A 14,003-nucleotide genomic window follows, 5' to 3' on the forward strand; every position below is an offset into this window, starting at 1 on the left:
CCGTAGCCCTCCTGCTGCAGCCCGTTCACCACCCCCCTCCTCCTCGGGGCACACGGGGACACAGCTGGGCCCGCACACTTGCCTCCCTCAAAGCCAAGCTGGATGAGCCCAGCCTGCAGGCCCCAGCCTGTCACTCTCGTCCCCCGCCCCAGGCCCTGCCGAGGTAGCCATGTCACTCCACAGCTGAGTGGCATCAGAGGGTGCCCTCCTGCTCACACACCTGGAGCCCTGGTCCCCTCTGTGGGATGCCAGCCAGACTACCTAGCCCACTAGCTCCCTCCGTCTGCCCAATGCCATCAGTTTGGTCTCCTTTCCGCCCCTCACTCGTCAGTCTTTCCCTCACAGACAAAACCCTAAGAGCCAAGGAGGAGGTGTGAGCTAAGAAAGGCATAGGCTTTTAGGGTTCACAGGCCGCTCTGACAACAACCAGGCTTGTGGTGATTCTGAGCAATCTCCCAACGTCTTTGAAGCTCACTTTCTTTCTCCGTAAACTGAGGACCAGAAGAGCCCTCATCCCACTGGGTGCACGTGCGTGAGAAAACACACATACGTGCTCAGCACCGTCTCTGGCACTTGGCGGGATTGCTAAATGCAGCTGTCACCAGGAGGGCAAGTACCAGTTCTGCCGGTTAGAAGCTCTGGGACCGCTTACAGACTCGGTTTCCTTCTTTGTCACTTGAATGTCCTGACACCAACCTCCCGCATGTGTTAGAAAATTCAGTGGTGACAATGCCCAGCCCACGGCAGGTGTGCAGGACCTGCTGTCCCTGTGGCCCAGAAAGCCCCAGAGGCAGTCACAAGAGGCAGGTCTGCACAGACTAGTTGGTTCCGAGTTGGTCATATGACCCAGGCAGGGTCTATCCAAGCCTAAGAGCACTTGTCCCAGTATTTAATAGTTGCTTAAAATACTAGGAGAAAATGAGAAGTCTGTACGGGGGCTTCCCGTGCCAGTGGGATGCAAACTGGGAGCACCAAGCAGCCAAACGCCGGAGCAGGTGGTGGTGCCACCCGGGGGGACAGAGCCTGCCTGAAAACTAGGCCAGCCCAGAACCAAGTGATGGAAACAAACTCATGATTCCAGCGTTTGAGCTGCTGGATCCAGCTGGACCTGCCTCACCTCTTGTTCACATTGGGTGGGCCAACACAGTTCTTTTTTCTTTTCTTTTCTCTTTTTTTTTTTTCTTCCTTAAATCAGTTTGAGTTTCTCTCCTAGCTCAGAGTCCAGACGAAAAACTCACGGCAATCAGAATCATGAGGCCCGGACGGTGGGGAAGCCGCTCGGAGGGTTACAGGTGAGCTGTGTGCGAGAGACGCCCCGAAGCCCACCACACACCCGGAGCCTGGGCGGCGAGGCTCGCCCGGACACCCAGCAGACCCCTTCCCAAATAACACGGCAAGATACAGGCACAGGGTTTTCTTTCGCTTTATCATTTATAAAGCCATACAATGGGTTGCAAAGAAACAAAGCAGCTGTACAGGATGGGCCAGCGTCGGTGTACAATACATTCATATCCAGGGGAAGTAGCGCAGGTCAGGGTTTATACAAGGTGGCAGAGTTATAGGCACGACGATACAAAATAGAAAGGATATTTCCATCTATATAAATACACAGCCAGGGGATGGGGAGGATGCCGGGTTACTCTGTTTCTCCTGCAGAGGAGGCGGGCAGGTGTGGCAAGGTATTTATTTCTTACATTTGCTATGAACGGCTTGTCGGAGGGAGGGGAGAAAACGGGGAAACGCGGCATGCACACAGGTGTGCTCACTCTCGCACGCAAACCAAACACGGACACAAAGGAGAGTCTCAAACCGTTTAACACTGATTAGAAACCAAACCGGGGACACCCGTCCGCGATCACCTCGCTGCTGGCAAGGGCCCAGGTGTGGGACACACGCGGAAGTCCTCCAACGGCTTGGACCCCCGAGGACGGAGGAGTCAGGAAGGAGCAGATACGCCCGAGCCCCAGGCCCCCAGCCGGCGGAGCCAGTCCTCACCATCCACAATACCGAGATTCCGCCGGTCGGGGGCCCTCCCGAATTCTTTCACTGCTGGGTGGTGTTGAACTGGACATCCCACCGCCCACCTACTACCTTTGACCCTAACCCCACGTTTCCCAAAGAGATCGGCAAAATATACACACATAGACACCCGCACTCGCACGCACACGCACGCCTACGCGTACATCCTGTGTCACGCCAGCCAGGAGCTCCAGTCTCAGGGGCCTGGGGCCTGGACTTGGGTGAAGAGTGACTCTGGGACTCTGCCCCCAACCTCTCCAAGGACCCTGAGATGCAGGGGCGGGAGGCAGCCCATGGACAGGGCACCGACCCACTTGACCTCCCCAGGGCTGGTAGTTGAGAAATGCCAAAGAAGGGGGGAGGACCCGGGAGGCAGAGCAGGTGGGCAAACGTCCAGGACATAGATGGTCCACTTCCAGAAGCCTCCACGCACCCCACATGGCAGGAGGAGCCTGCCCGACCTCGGCTCGGGCCCATCAGAGTACCCTACCTCCCCGTCCCGAGAGCCCCTTTGTAAGGATCACACTTGTGGGTTGGTTGCTGCCTCCTATGGCCACCAGGTTGCTTGGCCACCACCCCTTTCCTACTAGTCTCTGATACATGGGGACTCCTCAAAACCCAAGGGAGAAGGAGTCCACGAGTTCTCAGACCTACTGGGGAGAGACTCCAATGAAGATGGGAGTCAAAAGGCCCATCCCCAACCTAGGACACCATGTTCGTGGCCCTCAAACACCTGGCTAGACACGGGGACCAGGAAGCCAAGACGGCAGGGCAGGGGCGACCCAGGCTCCCCTGGAGGTTGACCAGATGCTCCCTTCCTTCCTATTTCCCCTCTGGGGTCACCTCTCCATTGTTCCCAGGCCTGCCCTCACCTCCTGTTCCACCTGTGCCTCTCTGGGCTCTCCCTGAATCGGACAGATGTCATTTCCCTGCCCCTTCCCTCCAGACACCACACAGGCCAGCCTCCAGGAGGCCCGGGCCAGCCTCCGACGCTGGCTGGAACGCGGGAGCCAGGGCCTGAGCCTGCCTGGCGTCTGCACCCCACTCGGCAAGCTTCCCCTGCCCCTCCCGGTCCTCCTTGCCAACCTCCCCCAGACCCTTGCCCTGCCAGCCTGTTTTCAAGACCAGACAGCTCTCCTGGCTGACAGACAGATTCCACAGTAACAGCAAAACGGGGTGAGGGAGAGGGAGGAGAGAGAAGGCTAGACATTTACACAATAATAACAATAATGATTAAAAGTGCTTTCTCTTAAAGGAAATCTTTGGCAAGAATATACTGCAGTGCTGTGTGTGTGTGCGCGCGTGCGCGCAGGGGTGCAGAGACCTAACCTGTGAGGCGTGGGGAGCCAGTGTCCTCCCAACCTGTGTCTGACCCCAAGGAAGGGCCACTTGGAGACTGGGGTACCCTTCCCCATGATTCTTCCAGAAACCTGCTCCATCCAGAGGGATGCCAGGGAGGGAGCTGATCAGCTTCCCAGGATGCCCCCAGTCCTTCCCAGGGTCACACTGGCTCAGGCCTGAGTGGGGTGGGCCAGCCCTGACTCGGGGGTGGGGGCTGCCGGTGGGCGGTGGGAAAGCGCGTGTAAAGGCCCAGGGGCTGGGGGCCCTGGGGCCGGGGGGCCGAAGAGTCCGCCGCTCCGCCTGGCCCCAAGTGAGGAGAGGACGCGCAGACCAGGAGGGGCGAGTCCCAGGGCCACGTCCAGTGGGAGACTGAAGGTATTTACAGTCGGCAGGAAATATCTCCCATCTGGGAAGAGAGTCGGGGTAGGTAGGGAATGGGGGCCAGGGTAGATCTGGGGATCTGGCTTGAATGCCTCAGAAGGAAGAGCACTTTGGAGGACCCTCCATCACCGAGTAGAAGGTTGCCATCTCTAGGAAGCGGGGATCCTGTTCCCCACCCTCAGACACTCTCCTTTCCAGCTCCCTGAAACACAGCGTCCGCACAGATACAGCCTCTTGGAGGAGAAAGAAACACAAAAGACACACAAATCACCCACATCCGCTACACACACCCTTGTGCCCCGCAGGCTCCCCTGCTTGCTCGGGCCTGCAGTGCAGGGTGGGGGCGGGGGAGGCTCCCCGTATCTCCGGGAGCCGGCTGCCGCGCCCCCAGCTTGCCAGAAAATAGGGAAGCCAAGGGAACAGCACCCATGCAGCCCTCCACACCGAGCCCCGGGCAGCGTCTAGGACGGCAGACCCTGCGCGCTCCAAGGATAAAGGCCCCCCCACGTTTCAGACTTCACTTATACACAAAAAAAGGGATGGGAATTGGTTTATCCCCGGGGAGGCAATAAAGCAATATAGGAAAACAATAAATACTTCTTGTCAATTTACCTATTCTTTTTTTTTAACCTTTTCTTATATTTTATTAGCTTACAGATTCTGTATGTCTCACATATATATTATATATATTTATATATCAGTACAATGCCTCTCTCTGGGGGATCCCATAGGCTTAAGAAGCCGCCCAAGACTGGAGTCCTGGTGAATTCTCCATTCCGGCTTAGAGTCCTTGGGTGGCGGCCTGGGCCTTTCCCAACTGCCCACATGGACTCTCGGCCCTCCGACCTAAATGCATGCCTTTCTCCTCCATGGGCAGCTAGGCTCCGACAGGGAAACCAAGGCAGGAGGGGGACCAGCATGGCTTTGGCATTGTAGGTAGGCCACGTGGGAGGCACAGGTAGCAGCCCCAGGAGCTCTGCTAAGGACATCTTGGGCCGCCCGGTCCATGTCAGAGCCCGAAATGCTCACTCAGGGGAGCACGAGGCCTTTGGGGAGTCTCCCCCGGGGCTCACTGGGCAGGGCTTTTACAAGCAGGCTCCCCAGGGCACGCTCCAACACGGGGACCCCAAGGGACAGAGCAGGGCAGGGCAAGGCAGCAAGGCCCAATCCCCCCCACACCTGGAAGGGCACCAAGCAGATAGGCAGATGTGAGGAAAGGCTGAGCTGGGCCGCGAAACCCAGGAACGGGCAGAGGTCCGGCCGGGAGCTGGCGGGGCGACCTGCCCCTACTGCCGCAGGGCCACACGCCTGGGGAAGACCCGCAGAGCTCAAGAGCCGCCCCTCCTGAGGGATCTCTCCCCCGTGGCTATGCACACGCATGTCTGCACCTCCCGACACCAAAGCTCCAGGCTCCCAGCTGAGGCAAAACGGGTGTAACTGCTGGGCAGCCAGCCCCTTCCTGCTGGGGTCTTTGTTGAGAAGCCGCTGGCAGTACCCAGGGCCTCTAGAAGCAGGTGCAGGTGCCCGGAGTCTGCGACCATAATCTGGGGTTCTCCTGGGGAAACAGGCGTATACGTCCCTACCCTGGGCTGCCCTGTCACCCCCAACTCTCACCTTCTTTGGACAGTATGCACGTGTGTGTGCAAACACGTGGGGCGCAGACGAGCATACGCATTTACAGCTCTGGCTGAGAGGCACATGGAAACCAGTATGTGAGGATGTGGGTGTGGACACATCATACGCCCCATATATACACCCACACAGACTGTACAGCGGAGGCGGAGTCCAGAGACCTCAGGAACCTCGGGTCTCAGACTCCCAAAGGCAAAAGTTGGGCCACCCGATGTCCCACGCTGGCTCTTTTTGCTTCGCCAATCTACCCCAGAGGCGGCCAGAAAAGGATCCCCTCAATCTGATTTCTCCTTGCAAAGCAGTCGGGTTAGGGAGACAGAGCTTTTCCATTTACTCCCAAATTATAGAACCCCAAGGAGTCGGTGTGTCTCCTCTGAGGAGCCCCATCCTCTCGGAGGGGAGGGGGAGCTAGGGGGACCTGGTTAGCAGTGGAGGCTTTGGGGGCCCCACGGTATCCGTCTACCCAGGGGAATCCAAGTTATTCTCCTCCGTCTTCTTCCTTCTTTCTCTCTCTCTCTCTCCCCCCTTCCCCTCCGCAATTCACTTCCCCCTCCTCACGTTGCACTTTCTTCTCTCCTTCTCCAAAATTGGCCCAAAGTCCTCCTTCTGGATTCAAGGGTGGTCAGGATTCACGGGTCCCCTCCCCACGCGCCCCAGCCCCACTGCCCTGGCCCCGGGCGAGGGGTGGCGTTCATCTCTTCTGGCCGGCACTCAGCATGACCTTGGAGACGAAGTTGACGATGGCAGAGGCGGGCTGGTTGGGGTCGAGCTCAGCGAAGAGGTGGCAGGCGTTGTCCGTGGTGCTGCCCTGCTTCCGGGCCACGAAGCCGAAGAGCCTGCGGGGTGGGCAGGAGAGGGGAGATGGGGGTGAGGCAAGGTGGGGAGGGGGGCCCAGGCCTGGAGAGCTGCTGCCCAAGGTAGCGAGCTCCTCCTCGAAGCCTGTCCCCAGCCTCCCACCACCTCTCCCTGCAGGCACAGGAGGGAATCCTGTCTCTTCGGCCCCCAGAGAGCCAGGTCCTGGAGATGACAGTGACACTGGTCCCAGGGTAGGCAGCCATTCCCCTTTGAGGAGCGGGGGCAGGAGGAGTCGGAGGCATATGATGAGACTGGACAGTAAGAGGTGGGGAGGAGACCAAAAATAAAATGGGGACATTCCTAGGCGGGCTTCTCCGTCCTTCCCAGCCCCACCCCTCCCCGACTATTCTGGCACATGACACTAAAACGCATGAATAATAGGCTGTCTGCCTGTCAAAGCGCGTGGCCTCCTCAGAGAGGGCCAGGGAGACAAAAGGACAAGGGGTCACCACCCCCCTCACACTCACTTCTCCTAGGCTCCCGAGAATGGGAGGGGACGGGCGACCCCACACCTGTTCCTCCCCACCCCCACTCCCGGCACCAGAACTGCAGTGACCTGGCATTCTCTGTGCAAAACAGAGTTAAAAATATGAGCAGAGAACAGAATGTGAGCCCAGGTCCCCTCCCAGTCGGCACATTGCTAATTAGAGCGAGATGGGGAAATCGGGACAGCTGGAGATGCCGACGGAAACCCCTCTCCCCAGGACTGGACCACAACAGCTAAAATTAGCAGCGTTGGGTCCTGCTTGCCACCAGCCGCACGCACGTGTTTACACACACGTATACACGCGCACACACGTACGCACAAGGCCTCCTACAGCTTTGCTCTCGCCAGCGTGGTTTCAGAGGCCGGGAACGGCTAGGGCCAAAGGTCTGGGGGTAATGGCCTGCCCAAGTGAAGGGGATGGATGCCTGGGTCCATGGACCAATCCCCAGGACCTCCCCTCCCTTCCAGGCTCGCTCAGGCTCCTCTGTGCAGTGGAGGCCAATGAGGGGTGGGGGGGGGGGGAGTGGCTCTGAGCGGGCCCACAGCGAGCCAGCCCTGGCTGCCTGGTTCTGCCAAGGTGGAGAGCCAGCCAACCTCACCAGCCTAAACATGGCCCGCCTGCCCTCACTGCTGTTTATTTCAGCTTCCTGGCTCCCAGGGCCGGTTCAACAACTGCCAAGTCCTTTCTTGGCTGGGGGCGTGGCGGGGGGGGGGGGGAGGATGGATCCAGGCAAGAGACCTTAGCCCCAGGCCAGGGAGGAGCATTTGCAAGAATCCGAGAACAAGTGCCTCCTTAAATCTGGGGCCCGAGGCTCCTCACATGCCTCTTCCCAGTCCTTGCCTGAGCCAGGCCCTCCTGGGCCTCTGCCCTGAGATCAAGGCCCCAAGGCCTGTGTCAGCAGGAAGCTCAGCACACAACCAGCTCCAGAATGAGGAGAATGATTTCCAGGCCTGGGACCAGCCCACCTCTGTCCCTGACCCATCTCCCTATGGTGGGACCCAGGGGTGAGTGAGCACGAGTCCTTCCTCAAACACAAAGCTCTGGCCTGCCTGGCTGGGTCAGGGACTCAGAGACGCTATTGACCCTGGGAACTCAAAGCAGGCCCAGGTAGCTTGAGGCATGCTTCGAGATGGCTGGACACCTGGCTCCTCCTTTCAGCTGGGCTGCTGGTTCTTTATGTGACCTTGGGCAAGGTGACGTCCCCTCTATCCCACACAGCCCCTCTGGATGGTGCCAACTGTCTACAGCTGAACAATATCCTTTTCTGACCAGGGTGACTTCCCTATGCCTCCTCGCTGTGTCCTGCCTGCCTCCTTCCTCAAATTTTTTCATTTGACAAATACTTATCACCCCTCCCATGCAACACAGTCCTGCTCTCAGGGAGCCTCCGGTTGGGTGGCCATGCCTGCCCACCCCCTTGAAATTGCCTCCTATCCCCACACCTACTTCTGTCCAAAACGTACTGTCTTTTAAGATCCATTTTTAAAATAATAGTTTTTTTCCCAAATCGCTCCCGGCCTAGATGTCCTCTCCTTTGTTACACCGACACACAGCCGTGCTTTGTACCTTCTGGGGTGTGTCTCAAACAGGAGATTTAATGTTTTTTTAACAGTGAAGGTTTGCCTTTTCTAAAGCAATCTTACATGAAGTCCAAATACATAAAGGTGACAGCAGGATTTGTGGCCACACATGTATCTACTCAACCTCAAGACATTTACCTATTATAGTCAATCAGTGAGAAAAAAATGGGGCTATTTGGATGACTCAGATAAAGTAAACTGTGGACTCACAGGCCATAAAGCCAGGCTCACGTCAGCGGTGGTACTCGGGTTATTCCTACACTTGGCTTTGGTTTCATGACACTGAGAAAACCCTGATTCCTACCGGTAAATAACTGCCAATCGTGACAGTTTTCCTTCCTTCCTAAGGCCTGAGCTGTAACCTGAGGCTCCTCGGGTTCCTTGGCACATGGTTTGAAAACCACTGTACGAGTTAGTGGGTTGATACACTTGTCGTATCCGCTGCACCAATGTTAAGCCTCCCGAGGGCAGAGTCAGCCCCCTGGTCCGTCTGAATCATCCTGGGGCTGCGTTCCCTGCAGGCACTTGGGAAATGCTGAAAGGGGTTTCCCAAAGACTCAGCTAAAAGTCCTTGGTCCATCCCCGAAATCTGGACCTTCTGGGCTCCCAAGCTATGATGAGGAGGTGGAGCCCAGCCACGGGATTCACAGCTCACCAAGCGTGAGACTAGCAATGAAGGAAGCCAGGATTGGGGCAGAGACCATTCAAACACCCCCCTGCCCCGTGGCCACTGCCTCCAATATAACTGCCAGCTTTCTGCCCACTTCTCAGGTCCCTGCTGGTCTGGTCCCGGGAGAGGCAAAGCAACAAGACTGGAAGCTGAGCCTCCAGCCTCGAGGGAGGAAAATGCAGAAGACCCAGCTGCCTGGCCAAGCTCTCTCCAATGCTGACCGACACCAGCACAAAGGCCTTTGCTGCCCTTTGCCTACCCCCGGTCCCCGGTTCTAAGCCTCCCCAAGATGCAGCCAGCTGGGGTGGAGGGAGAAGACACACTTACTTAGCAGGGACACCTCCCTCTGTCTTCATCCACCTGTGGAGAGAAAGATGCCACAGCGTAAATCACTACACTTTCTTCCCCCCAGGACTCAGCCCTGTGCATGCCCAGGCCTCCTGCAGGAGGGCAAGGGAGACCCCGTTCCAGCGGGATGGGAGCTGCCAAAGATCATGCAGGGGAGGCTTCAACGGACACCATGGCCTGTCTCCCAAGGAGCTCTCCCCGGTGTGAAGAGAAGCAGATTCAAGGTCAAGGATATGGCAAAGGACATGGAAGCAAGCATTCCAGTCCCTGGGAGGGGCTCTAAATTTGTGGTGGGAAAAACTCAAAAAGCTACCCAACACAGTTACTCATGGTCTCACAGACACATGCAGACCAAGGATATACGCCCGCGCGCGTATACACACACACACACACACACACACACACACACACACACACAGGCTTTAGGATTACAGAAATAGGCGGGAGAGAAGGTGTCTGCAAGAGACTTACTTTCTCTCCTGAGGATCCAGGTCACAGAAGGTGACAGTGTTGAGGGGGTAGTGTCGTCTGAAGAAGAGCCTGTGGCACAGATATCAGATGATCAAAGAATGAGCACCGAAGTGGCCACTCTTTCCCACCTTCCGTTTGCAGGTCAGGCCACCATGTGTGGCTGTCACCGGCTGACCCAGCCTTCCCCTTAGAAGCAAGATAGCCTGGGCTGCTCATATAAGCAATGCATGGGGAGAGATAAATGTGTCATTGAAACATGTCCCAAATGTTAGTAACTAGGAAAAGAAAGAACAAATTGGTATTGAAGAATGAGAAAATGAGCAAACCTTGGGGGAGGAAGGAAAGAAGCAGGAGGGAGAGCCTGAGAGGAAAGGCTTTGCTCCAGAAAGCAAGCACTTTTATGCATTTATGGCTGTGTGCTCAATGCAGGCACATTTGTAGAAGGAAAGATGGATGGATGGATGGATGGATGGATGGATGAACAGATAAATGGATGAATAGAGATATAAATGGGTGATGGGATAAATGGGTGGAGAGGATAAATGGAGCATGAATGGATGCAGGAATGAGTGGGTCAACTGGTGAGTGGATGAGCAAGTGGATGGATGGGTAGTCAGATAGAAGGAGGAATGAGTGGGTGGAAGAGTGGATAGGTAGATGGATGAGTGGGCAGGTGGATAGATGGATGCATGGGTGGGTAGGCAGATGGCTAAGTGGGTAGATAGATGAATACAAGGAATGAATGGTAAGTGGGTGGGTAAGTAGATAGACAGACGGGTCACAGGGAAAGAGAGCCCAATATGGAAGCAAGTAGAAGAGCCTTACTTTCTCTGGTTGTCAGTCAGTGTAATTCCCTGGGCAGAAACTTTGAAGTGAACGATGGTGGCAGCTGGTGTGGGGTCAGCAGCCAGTGTCTCAGAAGCGGCTTTGGAGATGGCCTGCGGCCCAGTGAGTGACTCCATGTCCACAGAGTTGACGAAGAGCACGTTGCAGGCTGGAATAAACCCACCCAAAGAGGAGTTATGGGGGCTGGAGTAGGTGGGGATAACACCTCAAGTCAGCTCTTTGGGGGAAGGAATTTATGAATTTTAGGCCAGCCTCAGGCCAGGCATCTGCACAGAGAAATGTAGACTGCCCAGAGATATTTAGGTCTGCAGGAAGGGATAGGGCAGGCAAGAGGAAAGGCCTGGGTGGGGATCCAGTCTGGGGTGGCCACTCACCTGCCCCTTGCTTCAGCAGATCAGTGGTTGAGTTGGCAGGGCCCGAGCTATCTTTCGATTCATCTGTGGGGTCTGAGACAAAAATTTAATTCAGCTGGTAATTAAAACTCTAGAGCTGGAAAGTAGCACAAGTTTGGCTGGGCCTCAGGCAAGCCCTGCAAATACTTTGTGCAATGGATACTGCTTTTCATAACAGGCCCTGGCAGTTGGCACGTGTGTGTCCAGTCTGAACATTCCAATGATTACTGTAAATATTCAGCACCCGGGTTGAGAGCTCTGGAATCCAACAACGTGGGGTTCAGACCCTCGCCCCAGCATTTGCCAAGTAGCTATAAAATGGAGATGTAATAGTACCCATTTTGTTGGGTTTTTGAGACGTTCCAAGTACAGTGTGAGCCCAGTGCCTGGCATAAACCAGGACTTCAAGTGGCAATGGATGTCGCTGTTGTCGTTTTGCATTGATGTGTCTTTGTGTAGATCGATGAATGCCCTAATTCATCAAGCCATTAACGCAGCACAAGTATAATTTCAATATTAACAAGAACGGGGTATTTTTGCACCAGTGTTTCCCAGACTTTGGTGTGCAGGCTTATTAAAACACAGATCCCTGGGCCTCACCCCAGAGTTTCTCGTTAGATGGGGCTTGAGAGTATTTGCATTTTTAACAAGGGAAGTATTTGTATTTTAAGCCCTGGGAAGGGGTGCCAGTGCTGCAGGTCTGGGAACCATACTTTGAGAAGCACCATTTTAAACGATGTAAATAAAAAAAAATAAACTAAAAAAAAATAAACGATGTAAATATCAAAGTTTTATAATTGCCTAAGTTTCATAGAACTATAGTTGGTGTTCAAATTGTGGGGTTAATAACACTACTTGAGGTGTACTTGAACTTCTAAATTAATAATGTTGGTTAATTATCATAATAATTCAATGAATTGAGTTGGATATGTAGAAATTGTGAAATACTATTATACTATTGGGGGTTTTGTGTGTGGGCATAACCCCAGGAGCTCCGAGAGAAACTGGAAGGAAGTCCCAGAGACACTTCTGAACCTCCTATTTTTACACAGAGAGAATGGGGAGAAGGTAGCGAGTTTCCAATTCCTAGACCTCGATAGGGCCGAGCATGGGCCCCTGTACGTGGGGCTGGGTGACCCGAAGCCTGCGCTGCGAGGAGTCTTAGATGTCCATCTGCCATCCTCCAAAGCTGGAAGGCTTCTCTGAGAGACACTAAAGTCTCCTTTGCGAGGCATGGTGTCCCACTCAAATTCTCACCTCTAGGTCCCGAGGCTCTTGGGTTCCATTAATACTTCCCACCAGCTCTATATCCCCTCCGTCAGAGAACACCCTCACAGCCAAGCGGACTGTGGGGACTCCAGGAACATCTTGGCCCCCATCTTGGCCCACGCCATGTAGAGCCCAGCCACCTCTTCCTCAGAGAGTGCTCCGTCCTCTTTATCACACCAACCTCCAACACCTGGGCAACATCCCCATGACCTAAATCTGCCTTCTGCCCCCCCTCCCCTGAACCCCGCCCACTGACGCCCATCTCATCCTCCAGACACGGTCCCCCTGCCGTGACCGTCTCCTACTTCTCGTGCCTCCTCTGGGCGTATTCTGAAGATTCAGGAAAAGAATTCCTAAAAACCACCAGAGAATTTTCCAGAACAATCTGGTAAGTCAATTACGTGTATTCCTGGAGTTAAGTCTTTTAAATAACTTTTCCTTCTTTTTTAAGGGGCGGGGGGTGATGCAGGGTGGGAGGGAGGAGAATAGTTTTGAATTTCCCTGGGTTGGCAAAATGACACATGTCCTCCAACCCTGGCGCACTTCTGGAGCGGCTGGCACAGTGGACTCTCACAAGGAGGAGGCCAGCTCAGACGCACTTGGAGAGCAAGGAGTCTCACGTTCCTACCTCGGTTTGGAATGACCAGCTTACAGGGCAGAGCCAGTGGGATGATGGAATGCTGGTAGACCAGGGCAGAGAGAGACCCTGTAAGAGGAGACAGCACGTCAGGGGCAGTGTCACCGGGAGCAGCCAGGGTGCTGCGGAGCCCAGACACCCCACCCCACTATCCGTAATCTCCAGCTTCTTTATCACCTCTCCCTCATCCCACCAGTGAAGTCGAAAATCCACCCCCTTTGTCAGCAAGATCTAAGGGAGAAGGTTCCAGAGGCTGACTCCAGCAGCCACAAGGTTTCCCTTCTAGACAACCCCTCAGCTCTTCTGGCTGCTGGGGCTGCTCTCAGGACCGCACAGCGGAGGTATCAGAGAATCCCGGGATCAAATCCCGGCTCAGTCACCTGTTAGCTCCGTGTTCCGTGGGTAAGTCTAACTTCTGTGAGCCTCACGTGTAAAATGGGACCATAACACCCACCAAGCAGGATTGTTATGAGACCAGAAGTAATATTAGGTTCCCGGAGAGGGACTTTCACACAGGAGGGGGTCATCGATAAAGGCGGTTGTTAACGGTGGTTGTGCCAACGCTAACAATAACGCATTCCCGTGGGGTGGGACGAATTTGGCAGCGTCAAGCAGGCACAGTACACAGGACAGGAGGCCACTGTTCACTGATCTATGACAAGGGGGACCGGGGCCAGCCCGAGACTCGGCAGGCAGGCTGTGGAGGCGAAGGCGGGGACAGCTCACCGAAGTTTGGCTCATTGGGGCACCCCTTGAGCTTGACTCCTCTGGGGCCGGTCTCTATCAGGAAATGTCTCACCAGCTCATGGGTCATGTCCCCTGGGATGAAGAGAAAGACATGAGGCTTGAGCACTTCTCCTGGCGCCCTCCCACCCCTGCCAACAGCACTTTACCCCTTCCCCGTATGGGGCTCTGTGATGGGAGCAAGGGCCAGAACCCCAGAATGCAGAGACCACTACTCGAGCAAACACAACCACAGAGTCCCGACAATCCTGCTTCCTCGTGCTCTGGCCCCAACCACCACCAGGCCCAGGACTCGTTCCCTGAAGAGTCTGACTCGGCAGGGACCAGCTC

At 55.4% G+C, this 14,003-nt stretch overlaps 1 protein-coding gene across 11 annotated transcripts in view; it reads right to left on the minus strand.

The window, feature by feature from the left end:
- Positions 1-1,407: 1,407 nt before the first annotated feature.
- Positions 1,408-14,003, minus strand: part of TNS1 (tensin 1) — a 184,964-nt gene continuing 172,368 nt past the window's right edge. For all 11 annotated transcript variants that reach the window (XM_041737617.1, XM_041737613.1, XM_041737614.1 and 8 more), the window contains 7 exons: positions 13,656-13,748; positions 12,921-12,998; positions 11,006-11,077; positions 10,611-10,779; positions 9,786-9,854; positions 9,294-9,326; positions 1,408-6,209 (listed from right to left, as the gene is read on the minus strand). In XM_041737617.1, coding sequence (XP_041593551.1) covers positions 6,065-6,209; positions 9,294-9,326; positions 9,786-9,854; positions 10,611-10,779; positions 11,006-11,077; positions 12,921-12,998; positions 13,656-13,748 — 659 coding nt within the window. In that variant the 3' untranslated portion in view covers positions 1,408-6,064. The remainder of the gene's footprint in view (positions 6,210-9,293; positions 9,327-9,785; positions 9,855-10,610; positions 10,780-11,005; positions 11,078-12,920; positions 12,999-13,655; positions 13,749-14,003) is intronic.

Source organism: Vulpes lagopus, chromosome 22, assembly GCF_018345385.1.
Source record: "Vulpes lagopus strain Blue_001 chromosome 22, ASM1834538v1, whole genome shotgun sequence".
NCBI lineage: Eukaryota > Metazoa > Chordata > Mammalia > Carnivora > Canidae > Vulpes > Vulpes lagopus.